Consider the following 12579-nt stretch of genomic DNA (forward strand, 5'->3'; position numbering starts at 1 on the left):
GATCTTTTCCCAAGCTAGAGATATGCTGTATGATACGGTTCCAGAATCACCAAATTCTCCTATAAAAGCAACTTGTGCTTTCAGTACCCCATAGATTCCGTTCTGGTCAATTGCACGGATGACATCATACTGATAAGACCTTGAAAGCAGGAAAGAGCAGATAGATACACTGTATGTATTAATAAAACACACACACACACACATGCCAGAGCATGGAAGACAAACACCATAAAAATTGGGAAGCCTATCACTCAGGGACATTCCTGAGAATCCAATAGTCTGAGGACAGTGGGAATATCCCCTCCAAATAAAGGAGTTATTACATGTTGAACCCTTTACCACTACCAAATGAGATAAAATCTCCATTACAGCAGATATTCCTTAGCCTGTTTTGTTCTCACATAGGAGACACTCATAAATATATTTGTTGATAAATGCATGAAATTTTCCACTGGACCCAGAGTAAGGAAAGATCTGTGTGTTACAATGACATAAGATCTGTACATTGGGGCTTCCCTGGTGGCGCAGTGGTTAAGAATCTGCCTGCCAATGCAGGGGACACGGGTTCAAGCCCAGGTCTGGGAAGATCCCACATGCTGCGGAGCAGCTAAGCCCCTGTGCCACAACTATTGAGCCTGCGCTCTAGAGCCTGTGAGCCACAACTACTGAGCCCATGTGCCACAACTACTGAAGCCTGCGCACCTAGAGCCTGTGCTCCACAACAAGAGAAGCCACAGCAGTGAGAAGCCCACGCACTGCAATGAAGAGTAGCCCCCGCTCGCCGCAACTAGAGAAAGCCTGTGCGCAGCAATGAAGACCCAATGCAGCCAAAAATAAATAAATAAAATAAATAAATTAAAAAAAAAAAATCTGTATATTTGGTTTTTGTCCTCAGTTCCCTGCACCAAGTTCCTAAAACGCTTGTAATTTCCTGAGCGATAAGGGTGGGAGGGTTGTCTTTTGTTATTCATAATAAGCCCCCTTCAACCCTACCTGAGTTTATACTAATGAGATGACTCTTGATAGGCCCCTAGTTAGCTCTGGATGGGGGTTGGATGCACGAAGAACCAATCATGTGATTAGAGGATTGGAACTTTCAGCCCCACTCCCTGACCTGCAGAGAGGTTAGGGAGATTGAGCTTGTTCACTGATGGCCAGTGATTTAATCAACCATGCTTCCATAATGGAAATTCCGTAAACAGCCTGAACAACGGGATTCAGAGGGCTTCCAGCTTGGTAACTGCATCGCGGTGCTGGGAGGCGGTGAGCCCGGAGAGGGCATGGGAGCTTTGCATCCCTCCCCCATACCTTGCTCTGTGTCTCTCTTCTGTTTGGCTGTTCCCAAGTTGCATCCTTTATAACAAGTCAGTAGTACTAAATAAAGGGCCTTCTTGAGTTCTGCGAGCCATTCTAGCAAATTATGGAACCCAGGGTGGGAGTCCTGGGAACCCCAGTTTTCTAGCCAGTTGAAAATGAAAATTTCATTCATTTATCAACAAATATATTTATGAATGTCTCCTATGTGAGAACAAAACAGGCTAAGGAATATCTGCTGTAATGGAGATTTTATCTCATTTGGTAGTGGCAAAGGGTTCAACATGTAATAACTCCTTTATTTGGAGGGGATATTCCCACTGTCCTCAGAAGCATGGGAGGCCTGGGACTTGTGGCTGGAGTTTGAAGTGGGGGTGGCCTTGTGGGACTGAGCCCTTAACCTGTGGGGTCTGATGATAACTCCAAGTGGTTAGTATACCCAGATTCAGAATTGAACTGAGGACTTCCCTGGTGGCACAGTGGTTAAGAATCCGCCTGCCAATGCAGGGGACATGGGTTCGAGCCCTGGTCTGGGAAGATCCCACATGCCGCAGAGCAACTAAGCCCGTGTGCCACAACTACCCAGCGCACGCGCCTAGAGCCTGTGCTCTGCAATGAGAAGCCACCGCAATGAGTAGTCCCCCCGCTCAGCAACGAACACCCAATGCAGCCAAAAATAAATAAATAAATTTATTAAAAAAAAAAAAAGAATTGAATCATTGGACACTCATTTCGTGTCCAGAGTTAGAGAATTGGTGGTTGATGTGAAAACAAAAACAAAACAAAAAACCCAACACATACACACATTTGGTGTCAGAAATGTTGGGAGCAAAAACCAGTTCATAATCTGTACCCAGGTAAACTCTTCCCTCAAGACCCTCCATTACAGAGAGAGCTATTAAGACTTAAGTAGATCAGATGACTTCTGTGGCTCTCCGTCAGCTTCCCCAATCTCCCCAGTACCTGCTTAATGGGCTTTTGAACAAAGCAGCCATGGTGGGCTATGTATGGATTTGCTTCATCAAAGCTATGGAACTTTGTCACTGATGTCGGCCCACCTTGCTGCAAGCAGTGCTGGGCCCCCAGCGTGGTGCGGTTTCCTAGGGAGACCAGCCAAATACCTGGTCGCCCGAGGAGCACATTGGACCCTTTCCATCATGGATCGGACAATGACTTTTTCCTGCCTGGGTTGTAATTAACTCTGGGCTGTATTTGCTTTCCTTGCCTTCCTCGCTCCTGCCAATGGCAGCATCTGTGTACACGTTCAATGATCCTATTCACCGTCATGTTAACACACACAATATTGCTTCTGATCAAGGAACCCAGTTTATTAGGAAGTTAGGGGGCGGGGCCGTGTATTGATCGCCCGAAAGCAGCTACTCTCAGAGAACAGAGGCACGTCCTGTTTGAGACTGGGTTTCAGTGCCAGGTTGGAGACAGCATCTTTGGGGTTGGGTTGCTCTCCTGCAGGACGGGTAAGCACTCTGAACCAGTGGCACATACACGAGGCCAGATTACACAAGACCTGGGAACCCTACGGGGTCACAACTGATGACTCACTCTTTAAATGTTTGCTTCCTGTTCCTGCTACCCTGAACTCTGCTGTTTTGAAGTTTGAATGCCTTAAAGGGGGAACACTTCTACCGGCGAGCACAACTGCAGTAAACTGTGAGTGGTGATAGCCCCTTGACTATTTGGGGTATCTCAGGAGTGCCACTTCAGGGTCAAGCAAAGAGAGTGATTGATTTGGGCAAGAAGGGGGGCCTGACCCCCCGGGGGCGTCAAGGAGGTGTGTGAATAGAACCTGGGGTCGTCCTTGGAGAACCTCCAACGAATACCATGTCCTGACTCCTTCCACATCCTGATGCGGGGCTCATAGAGACCCCCCTCCCCTAAGCAGGGCACATAATGACAGAGAGGGTCTGTGTCTACCGCCTTTGCAGGGCACAAAAGTGGGCATACAGGCTCCACACCCCTCCCACCCCAACCATACCCCCCCAACTTCTGCAGAGCACACAGCGTCCAGGTGCCCCCCCCAGCCCCTCCCACCTCCGTAGGGCACGCAGCCGGGGACACAGAGCTCCCGCATCCCTTCGGACCCCTCCCTTCGCGACGCGAGAGTCTTCCACCCTGGGACTCGGCCTCAAAGCCTTCTCAGTAGTCGGCCTGGAAGACACCCAGCAGTAGCAACGCGGGCAGTTAACGGTCGCCGAGCCTCCGCGGCCGCCACGAGGCCCCGCCCAACGGCAGCCTAGAGCAAGGCCGCGCCGGGGACGACTGCAGAGCGCGGTGAGTAAGCCCGGCCAGCAGGGAGGGACCCAGGCGTCCCGGTCCCCGCCCCACCCCAGCCCCGGGCAGTGCCTCCCCACCTTCAGCTGCCGCTTGCTTCTTGGCTCGTCAATCCGTCTCAGGGCCCCAGAGCCGCCCCTAAAAAAGGACCCCCGTGCTCTGGGGCCCGGGCAGACCAGCCCCTTGGGCCCTCCCCTCTTGCAGGAACCAGGAATCTGGCACCCCCAGCCCCCAGTCTCGTCCTCATTAAGCTTCTGAGCCCCTCCCTCTTTTCAGGAGCCAGGATTGCAAGCCAAAAATATCTCTCCCTTACAGACCCAAGAGGCCTGGCTAGCAACCACATCTGCTCCGAAAACCCAGGAGCCTGAGCCGCAATTGCTCTTTTGAGCCAAGATTCTGGGCCCGCGGCCTCGGAGTCCATGCCCCCAACTCCTATGGCCTCGATCTCAGAAGTCCTGCTACCAACAACCCCCCTCCCCTGCCCCCATCGACAGGGACATATGGGACCTAGGGGTCTGGCCCATCAGTCCCTTACACCGCGAATCCCAGTGTAAATGGGCATTAGGAGACCCATTCTGCTCTTCCCTCAAATTCCTTACTTACAGGAATCGAACCACTGTTCTTTTGGGGAGCCAGGAGTCGGGGACCTCAGCCCAGAAACCCCCTAAAGCCTAGGGATCGGCACACCCTCAACTCTTTCCTATTTCAGGGACCCAGGAGACACAGACCCTAGCAAACAGACCCCATTAAATTGAGAGGCCCAGTCCCCCAACCCACCGCGACCTAGAAGTCCAAAATTTCGTCCATCCTGGAAGAGCAGGGCCAGGAAGGGAGAGGGAGAACGGACTGAGGTGAGACTGGGGTGGGGACCTGAGCTGGGGGGCTCTGTCCTAAACAAAGTCTAAATAGACGGGTTGCCATGGCAACGGCCTTCCCCGGGACTGCTCTGGAGACCTCCAGTGCTGTGTCGAGGAGGGCACCCCCAGGAGCATCCACTCCGCCAGCTGTTGTGTCTTCCTGTTTTGTTACCACGGAAACGGTGACCTCAGCCCTCCACCCCTACCGCTGGCGGGGGCGGGAGAGCTGCTGTGTATTTATCTCTGGGGATGTGGTCTTATCTTGGCCCCGCCCTCGGGGCGGGACTGGGATAGCCCTGGCAGGGGGTGTCCCTTACTCGGCTCCAGCCCAGAGCTCCGGCCCCGCCCCCAGCCCTGCCCGCGCTCACTCCCCGGCCCTCCAACCGCACCCAGACCGCAGACCCTCCTAGTCTGCAGCTGTCGCTTTTGCACCAGCCGCAGCCGCCACAGGCCCGTAAGGTGAGGCTGCAGGACCCCCCTAGAGTGGGAGCAGCGTCCAGGATTCTTGGGTGCAGAGGGATTCCAAATGTCTTCAGTCCCTAGAAAGATGGGCTGGGTCAGGACTCGGGTTCTGGAGAGGAGAGGGCTGAGGACATGAACTCATACGGGTCATACATCTGAAAAAGGAGGGGGGTTGGGGCCTGGACCCCTGGGTCTGAGGGAGGAGGGGCCGGGGGTCTGGACTCCTTGGTCTGAGGGGGGAGGGGCCGGGGGTCTGGATCCTGGGTCTGAGGGAGGAGGGGCGGGGGACCTGGACCCTTGGGTCTGAGGGAGGGGGGGGCTGGGGACCTGGACCCCTGGGTCTGAGGGAGGAGGGGCCGGGGGCCTGGAGAAGCTTGGAACTGGGAGTCCTGGGTTTGAGAAAGGGAGTGGCTGGGGTTCAGAATTACTGACCTCCTCCGCATCCAGGGGGCAGAATCCGAACTTTAGACTCAAAAGGCCAGAGATGGAGCTTCAGCACCCGTGGTCCCAAAGTGAAGATGGAGCTGGGCCCTTTGGTGCTGACAGCACGGGGCGCGCTTCTGAGTTTGCGGAGTGATGGGGTGTGGTGTCTGGCGTGGAGGTGGGGAGAGGACTGGGCGTGGCAGCGAAATCCTCAGCTTCTCCACGAAGCCAAAGGGTGTTTTCCTCTCCCTCCTCGGGTCTCTGGCAGTTCTTTCCTGAGCTCTGACCTCAGGCGACGGCTGGGGGCTCTGAGAGTGGAGACGGACTCCTCCTCTCCGGGTGGTCCGTGCGCTAACTTACCTTCCAGGGGAGACTTAACTGACTGTGGCCCGCCCTCTGCCTCCTGGGCCTGTCCCAACTTCCTCCTAACGGGTCGGGGGAAGCGGGAGGTGGCCCGGGAGGTCCAGCTGTACCTGGGAGACCAGCCTTACGGGAGGTGCTGGGAGGTGTGGCCACTCTCTCTGGACTGGATTCCAACACTGTGCACAGTTTCCCGCCGCGGGGCGGGAGGCGTCCGCAAGGCGAACCCAGGGGTCCGGGTACACAGCCACTCCTCTCTTAGAGACGCTCTTGTGGGGGGGGGGTCCAGGCTCCCGGCCCACTTTATGGGGACCCAGAACTCACATTTTGAAGGACCCAGAAATTCGAACGTGCAGGCTTCTCCTCCTGCGACCCGGCGCCCGGGCTCTGCCCCCCTTCCCCCGCCGGAATCCGCGAGCAGGGCGGGGGTCCCAGCACCGCCTCCCGGCCCCCGCCACATTCCAAATGGCTGGGCTGACTTGAATCCCTTATAAGGACGGAGACGCGGCGCCGCCCGGGCCGCCCGCCCCCTCAGCCACCGCCCAGGGCCCTCCGGCCGCCAGCCCCGCGGCTTTCCTGGCGGGGGCAGGGTTACGATCATACACGCCCACGCCGGCCCGCGGGGCGTGCACTTTGGCTAGGTTCCCTCCACTCCCGTCCTCGCAGTTTGCGGAAAGAGGAGGAAAGAAGGGGCGGGGCGGGGCTTCCCCGAGGTCACCATCCCCGACCTCTTAGGGGCTCCGGGCCAAATCCCCGCCCTGGCTGGGAGGCGCGCCCAGGGTCTGCAGAGCCTCACCGCGCGTTCTGGGCGAGCCCCGGGCAGTAGGCCGGCTGGTCGCCTGGGTCCCGGGAGGGTGGAGCCGGGTCTGAGCGGACGCTGACGTTGTTTCTCCCTCCTGTCCTCTGACTAGCCTTTTCCAGGTGTCTGACTTAATCCGCCTCCAGAGCCGGATCTTTCTCTGGTGGGGTCCTCAGCAAAGACCGCTGGTGAGTGGGCTGGGGGCTCTGACTCTTGGGTCTGAGGAGGGAGAGGTTCTGATGTCTGGACTCCTGGGTCTGAGGGAGAGGGACCTGAGGCCTGAGCTGCTCTGTCAGAGGAAGGAGCGGGCTGAGGGCCCTGAACATTGGGTTCTGAGATAAGAGTTGGGGAGTGCAGTGCTCCTGGGTCTTAAGGAGGAGGGGCTGGGAACTTGGACTCCTGGATCCTGAGACCTGGGACCTTGCGTTCCAAAGGGAGGGGCCCAGACACCTGTGGATATGAGGAAGAAGTATGTTCAGCAGCTGTGGCCTCCTGTGTCCCCAGGAAGCTATTGTACAGGGACAGCTGGGCTGTGACACTGCCCTCCTGACACTGGAAGGAGGGTGTTGCATTGTCTCGGGGCTGAGAGAGGCCTCCTGAGATTTTTAGAGGTGGCAACCAAGAGATCAGCTATTTTAGGGCCTGAGGGAGGACCTGGACACCTGGTCAGGAATTGAGGCCAGGCCTTCATTCCTGAGGGTGTTTAGGACAAGGACATCAAAGTCAAAGGTTCTAAAGGAATAGAAGAAAGAAGTTGATTTCCCTGAGTCTGGTGTGCTCACGGCTGAGGGCCCAGAGCCCTAGGGTCTGAAGCTGTATTTCTGAATGAGGGAGAACGAGAGATTTCAGTGGCACTGGGCCAGCTGAGAGAATCTGGGGAGCTGAGTTTCCCAGAAGTTGGGGAACTAGGGGGCTGGACCTCATGTTGGGGAAGGGGGAGAGGCTCCCTTTGGGTTGAAGTACTCCAGACCGAAATCCATTTGGCCATGGCAGGGGTGCTGCCGAGATTGGTAAGACCCAGTTCCAGAAGGGAGAGAGGGCTCTTGTCTTCCAGGAGCTGGGGCCAGCCTCCTGCTTGGTGAGAGGAGACAGGCTGGAAGGACGGAAGCTCTGATCAGATGTGGGTCCCTGAGAAGGTTTCCATGTAGAGGCTGGACTCCTGAATGTCTGGAGGCTGGCAATGTTTAGGACCCTTAGGTGAAAGAGAGGCTGGGCTGCAGCGTCCTGGGTACCCAAAGGGAGGAAGTGCAGAGATGGAGTTTCTGAGAGGTCACAGAAGACAGGGCCTCTTCTGCTGCTGCTGCTGTTTTTTTTTTTTAATATTTATTTATTTATTTGGCTGTGCTGGGTTTTAGTTGCGTCACGCGGGCTCTAGTTCCCTGACCAGGGATCAAACCTGGGCCCCCTGCATTGGGAGCTCTGAGTCTTAACCACTGGACTGCCAGGGAAGTCCCTAGAGCAGAATCTTGAGTGGTTGGGTTGCTGAGTCCCTGAGGGACGGAGGGCAGCTTTGTGTGTTTGGAGTGGGAAGAAAGATACGTGGTTTCACAGGAGTTGGCTTTTGGGGAGAGGAAAGGAGGGTCCTGGGAAGAAAAGAGATAGGGGACTACACTCCTCAGCTCTGACATGAGGCTGGAGGGAGGAGGAGGCTAGCACCGGGCGACCACCTCGTCCCTGGAGGGCTGGGACTGGCCCAGTATGAAAACTCACATCCTGGGTACGCCTCAGCTAGAGTCGAGATTACGTTGTCCACGCGCCCCCTCACTCCAGGGAGGCAAGTGCTGGGGGCCTGGATCCTCCAGTTTGGAACCTTCTTAGGACACCTTCTTTCCCCTCCACCCAGCCATGCCGGTGACGGTGACCCGCACCACCATCACGACCACGTCGTCCTCGGGCCCGGGCTTCCCGACCACCGTGGGGTCCCCTCGGGCCCTGACCCAGCCCCTGGGCCTCCTCCGCCTGCTGCAGCTGATCTCCACCTGCGTGGCCTTCTCGCTGGTGGCCAGTGTGGGTGCTTGGACGGGCGCCATGGGTAACTGGTCCATGTTTACCTGGTGCTTCTGCTTCGCCGTGACCCTGATCATCCTCATCGTTGAGTTAGGCGGGCTCCAGGCCCGCTTCCCCCTGTCCTGGCGCAACTTTCCCATCACCTACGCTTGCTACGCCGCCCTCTTCTGCCTCTCGGCCTCCATCATCTACCCTACCACATACGTCCAGTTTTTGTCTCACGGCCGCTCCCGGGACCACGCCATTGCCGCCACCACCTTCTCCTGCATCGCTTGCGTGGCTTATGCCACCGAAGTGGCCTGGACCCGGGCACGGCCCGGCGAGATCACTGGCTACATGGCCACCGTGCCAGGCCTGCTCAAGGTGCTGGAGACCTTCGTGGCCTGCGTCATCTTCGCCTTCATCAGCAACCCCTACCTGTACCAGCACCAGCCGGCCCTAGAGTGGTGCGTGGCCGTGTACTCCATCTGCTTCATCCTGGCGGCCGTGGCCATCCTGCTGAACCTGGGCGACTGCACCAACATGCTGCCCATCCCCTTCCCCAGTTTCCTGTCCGGGCTGGCCCTGCTCTCCGTCCTCTTCTACGCCACGGCTCTGATCATCTGGCCGCTCTACCAGTTCAACGAGAAGTACCACGGCCAGCCCTGGCGGTCCATGGATGTGAGCTGCAGCAACAGGCACACCTACTACGTGTGCTCCTGGGACCGCCGACTGGCTGTGGCCATCTTGACAGCCATCAACCTGCTGGCTTACGTGGCCGACCTGGTGTACTCGGCCCGCCTGGTTTTTGTCAGGGTCTGAGGCTCTGCCCTGGAGGGGCTACCGATTCCCTCTTCTCAGTGGAGGTTCTTTACCAAGTTCTGAGGCCCTCTGAGGTCCTCTTCCCGGCTCCCCTCTCTCCTGCGTTTCTCATACCCTTCCCAGCTCACCCTCCTCTCTTTTCTGTTTCTTTCACTCCTTCTGCTCTGTCTCCCTTCTGTTCTGTTTGGTTACCACATCCTGTTTGGCTTCCTTCTCTTTCTGCTCTCTTCTTTTCCACACGTTCTGCTTTGGGGCTTTTTTCTGGTCATCCTGTTTGTTTTCTCAACTGCCTGTTGTCTGACCAGCTCTTCCCACTTTCCTTCTGATCGATCAGGAGCCCTGAGACTTCGTCCTTCTCTGCCCCACAGCCCACTGCCACCTCCAAAGGTGCTGAGCCCCACATCACACACCCCTTTTGCAGCTGTTCATACCCTGGGCCTCCAGAGGGGCCTCATTGCCAAAGCATGCCTGCCCACCCTGGCTGTGCCTTAGTTGGTGTGTATGTGTGTGTGTCTGGGGGTGGGGGTGGGTAGCTAGGGATCGGGCCCCCTTTCTCCCAGTGGAGGCGGGGTGTACAGTGTACCTCCCCTTTAAGTTAAAAGAAAGAAAAAAACTCTGGAGGTCAATAATTTCTAGTGGGCGGGAGGCTTAAAACACAGACCCTCGGTCCCTAGATCCCGCCTGGTGCTCAGCCTCGCCTGAGATCGGCTCCAGAATTTTTGCCAGGCTTACTAAAAACCCACTGCCTAGAGGCCATCTTAAAGGAAGCAAGGGGTGTATGACTTCCATCCCAACTACTCCCTGGGGTATCAAAACACTGGCAAAAAAACTGCATTGTCTTGAAGACAACTGTCTGAAGCATTTGTAAGGGCCAGTGATGTGGCCCTCCCGCCTCAGTGTCAAAAACTGCATCTCCTGCCTTTGCAGGGAGGAGAAGAAAATGGCCACTGCCAGCCTTAAAGGTGATGTTAGCCTGTTTTTTTTTTTTTCTGGTCACGAGAGCAACAATCACTGGGTGGCCCTTTTCTTAAAAGGGAAGTTTCTTTTGAAAACAATTTTGGCGGGGTGGGAATTGCTACTGTGCCATAGTCAAAGGAAGTGCATTGCTTGAGTGTGTGGTGTACACACATGTGTGTTTGTGCGTGCTAGTTGCTTTCTGCTGCTGCTTCCTGCTGCTCTGGGACTCACATGCGTAACATGATCTATATAAATGTATAAATATATATTTTATTTTTTTTAAATTCCCTGGAGCTTCTGGTTCCCATCAGCCCCTGCTGTCAGTCATAGAGAGAAGCCTTGTCCCTTCTTCCACATCCATTATATTCTTTTTTTTAAAACCCCAATATAAAGATAAAAGAATGACTTGTGCTTGCTTTATTCATGGGGAGGGCTCCAAGAGAGAGGGCCAGGCCGAGGTTGCTGGGTCTGGTAGGAGAACGGGGCTGGGGTCAAGACAGCTTTGGCCCCATCAGAAAAAACTGAGTCTGGATCTTACACATTACTCTCTCTCAAATGAGGAGAGCTAGTTAGGATAGAAATGAACAAGACTTCTCCCTCCTTGGAGTCCCACGAGCACCTCAGAAATACCGTGTCCCATTCTGAGTGCAGCATCTTGCCTCCAAAATCAATGCTTTCAGGTTCCCATTTCTCACGGCGAGAACCCCTCCTCCAGGTTCCTTTCGTTTCACCTGAGCTACTGTCCCAGCCTCCTCCTTGGAGCATCCTACCTCCAGCCCACACTGGCCCCAGAGGGGTGCTTTCCTTTTCCGACATTCAGATCTGATCCTGTCCCCCTCTGCTCAAATCCTTCCGTATCCCACTCCACATTGCCTATAGGTAATACCAAAGGCCCTCAGTCAAGGCCTTTGGGATCTGACGCTGCCTATATTCCCACTCTCAGCTCCATTTTACCCTTAGTTCTAAGTTCTCTGACACACGTGGTCAATAAAACACTTCGATGAAGATCACATGAATTACTCCTGCCATGAATCTCTGTCCCACAGAAGGTCATCTTATCGGTTTCTCCAAGACAATCACAACTACATAAACACATGACTCTGGGAAAAATCAAGGATCATGCAACCCACTTTCTGCGTCTACACCCGCAAAAGCAATTGGCAAGATATATTGCAAGGGTCCCGCTGGGAGAGGGGGAAAGGCTAACTAGAGCAGGCGCACGTCTTTTTAGTGAGGAAAATCCTCCTTTCGATGTCTGCAGTGTCCATCCCAGAATTCTGACCTACACCAATCCCTACCTTGTCGAAGACCGTCTCGCACCCCCACCCCTCCCCCATCCCACGCTTAAACCCCTTCTAGAAGGCACCAGGCAGAACAGCTGTAGAACCTTGGGGTGATATGTTGGTGATGTGGTAAAGAACCCAAGCAGAACTAGAATAGAGCGCCGTGGGATTCCTAGGTCAGTTTTCGGGGCCACCCCCGCCCCCTATCCTCTCTCCTGGGGTACGGCGGACGCCTGGAGGTGGCTGGAAAGCCAGTGGACCCCATGTTTTGGGGTTTAGGAGAGTACTCGGATTCTCTTATCTCCCCTTCGGCTTCCAGAAGCTGGACCCCGACCCCCAAAAGTCACAGGATGTAGCGGCCGGCCCGAGTCCCCAGGCTCCGCCTCAGCGGACCATCCCGCTTCGCGGGGCATGCCGGGAGAGAAAGTTCTCGGTCGCGCTGCGAGAACAGCTGAACGGCAGGCCCAGACTACAAGTCCCAGAATACATTGCACCCCGCAGCCCCGGGCGGGCCGTGGTTGTCCTTGGCAACAGCGGGGGTCTACCTGTAGAGCCGGGACTAGGAAGCGCTCGGGAGCTGGGGGAGGGACCAGAGAGAGGCAGAGACTCAGGTGGGGCGACGGAGGGGAGAGACAGGAGGAGACCTGACCGGGCCAACGTTTGGAGAGACCCTCCCAATCACCGGACAGAGATGCACAGAGTATTCCAGAGCCAGCGGGGGAAAGAGGGAGAGAGAGAACTCCAGAGACGAGAGGGATTCACAGAGCCAGAGAGATAAATAGAGTGGGTGAGGAAGGGACAAAGATAGAGTTGGGGAGGGGAGAAGGAGAGGGAGAGGGAGAGAGAGCAACTTAAACATTCCGAGAGAGACCCCCAGCGATGGAGAGATTGACAGAGCCAGAGAGTGGGTCAGAGAGAGCGACAGGCACAGAGAGATACAGAAGGAGGAAGAGGCACGCACGAACGGAGAGCGAGATTCGTAGAGACACAGGAAGGGAGAGAGGCAGAGACAAAAGCATCTACAAAG

General features: G+C 55.7%; 1 protein-coding gene and 1 long non-coding RNA gene across 3 annotated transcripts; one reads left to right on the forward strand and one right to left on the reverse strand.

Annotated features, from left to right (window-relative positions):
• Positions 1 to 2784: 2784 nt before the first annotated feature.
• On the forward strand, positions 2785 to 10674 carry MYADM (myeloid associated differentiation marker). 2 transcript variants are annotated; one of them, XM_027080347.1, is made up of 4 exons: positions 2785 to 2982; positions 3325 to 3603; positions 6617 to 6692; positions 8348 to 10674. In XM_027080347.1, the coding sequence occupies exon 4, from the start codon at positions 8350 to 8352 to the stop codon at positions 9310 to 9312; it is 963 nt and encodes a 320-aa protein (XP_026936148.1). In that variant the 5' UTR covers positions 2785 to 2982; positions 3325 to 3603; positions 6617 to 6692; positions 8348 to 8349; the 3' UTR covers positions 9313 to 10674. The 2 variants fall into 2 exon arrangements, with proteins under 2 accessions (XP_026936148.1, XP_026936149.1); XM_027080348.1 differs by lacking the exons at positions 2785 to 2982; positions 3325 to 3603 and adding an exon at positions 4758 to 4919.
• Positions 3849 to 6298, reverse strand: LOC113606230 (uncharacterized). Its single transcript, XR_003427469.1, has 2 exons — positions 5355 to 6298; positions 3849 to 4999 (listed from the first exon to the last, which is right to left on the reverse strand). It is a non-coding gene; the product is annotated as an uncharacterized LOC113606230 (long non-coding RNA).
• Positions 10675 to 12579: the final 1905 nt, after the last annotated feature.

Source organism: Aethalodelphis obliquidens, unplaced genomic scaffold (assembly GCF_003676395.1).
Source record: "Aethalodelphis obliquidens isolate GAN/ISIS:26980383/991018 unplaced genomic scaffold, ASM367639v1 scaffold43, whole genome shotgun sequence".
Taxonomy (NCBI): Eukaryota; Metazoa; Chordata; class Mammalia; order Artiodactyla; family Delphinidae; genus Aethalodelphis; species Aethalodelphis obliquidens.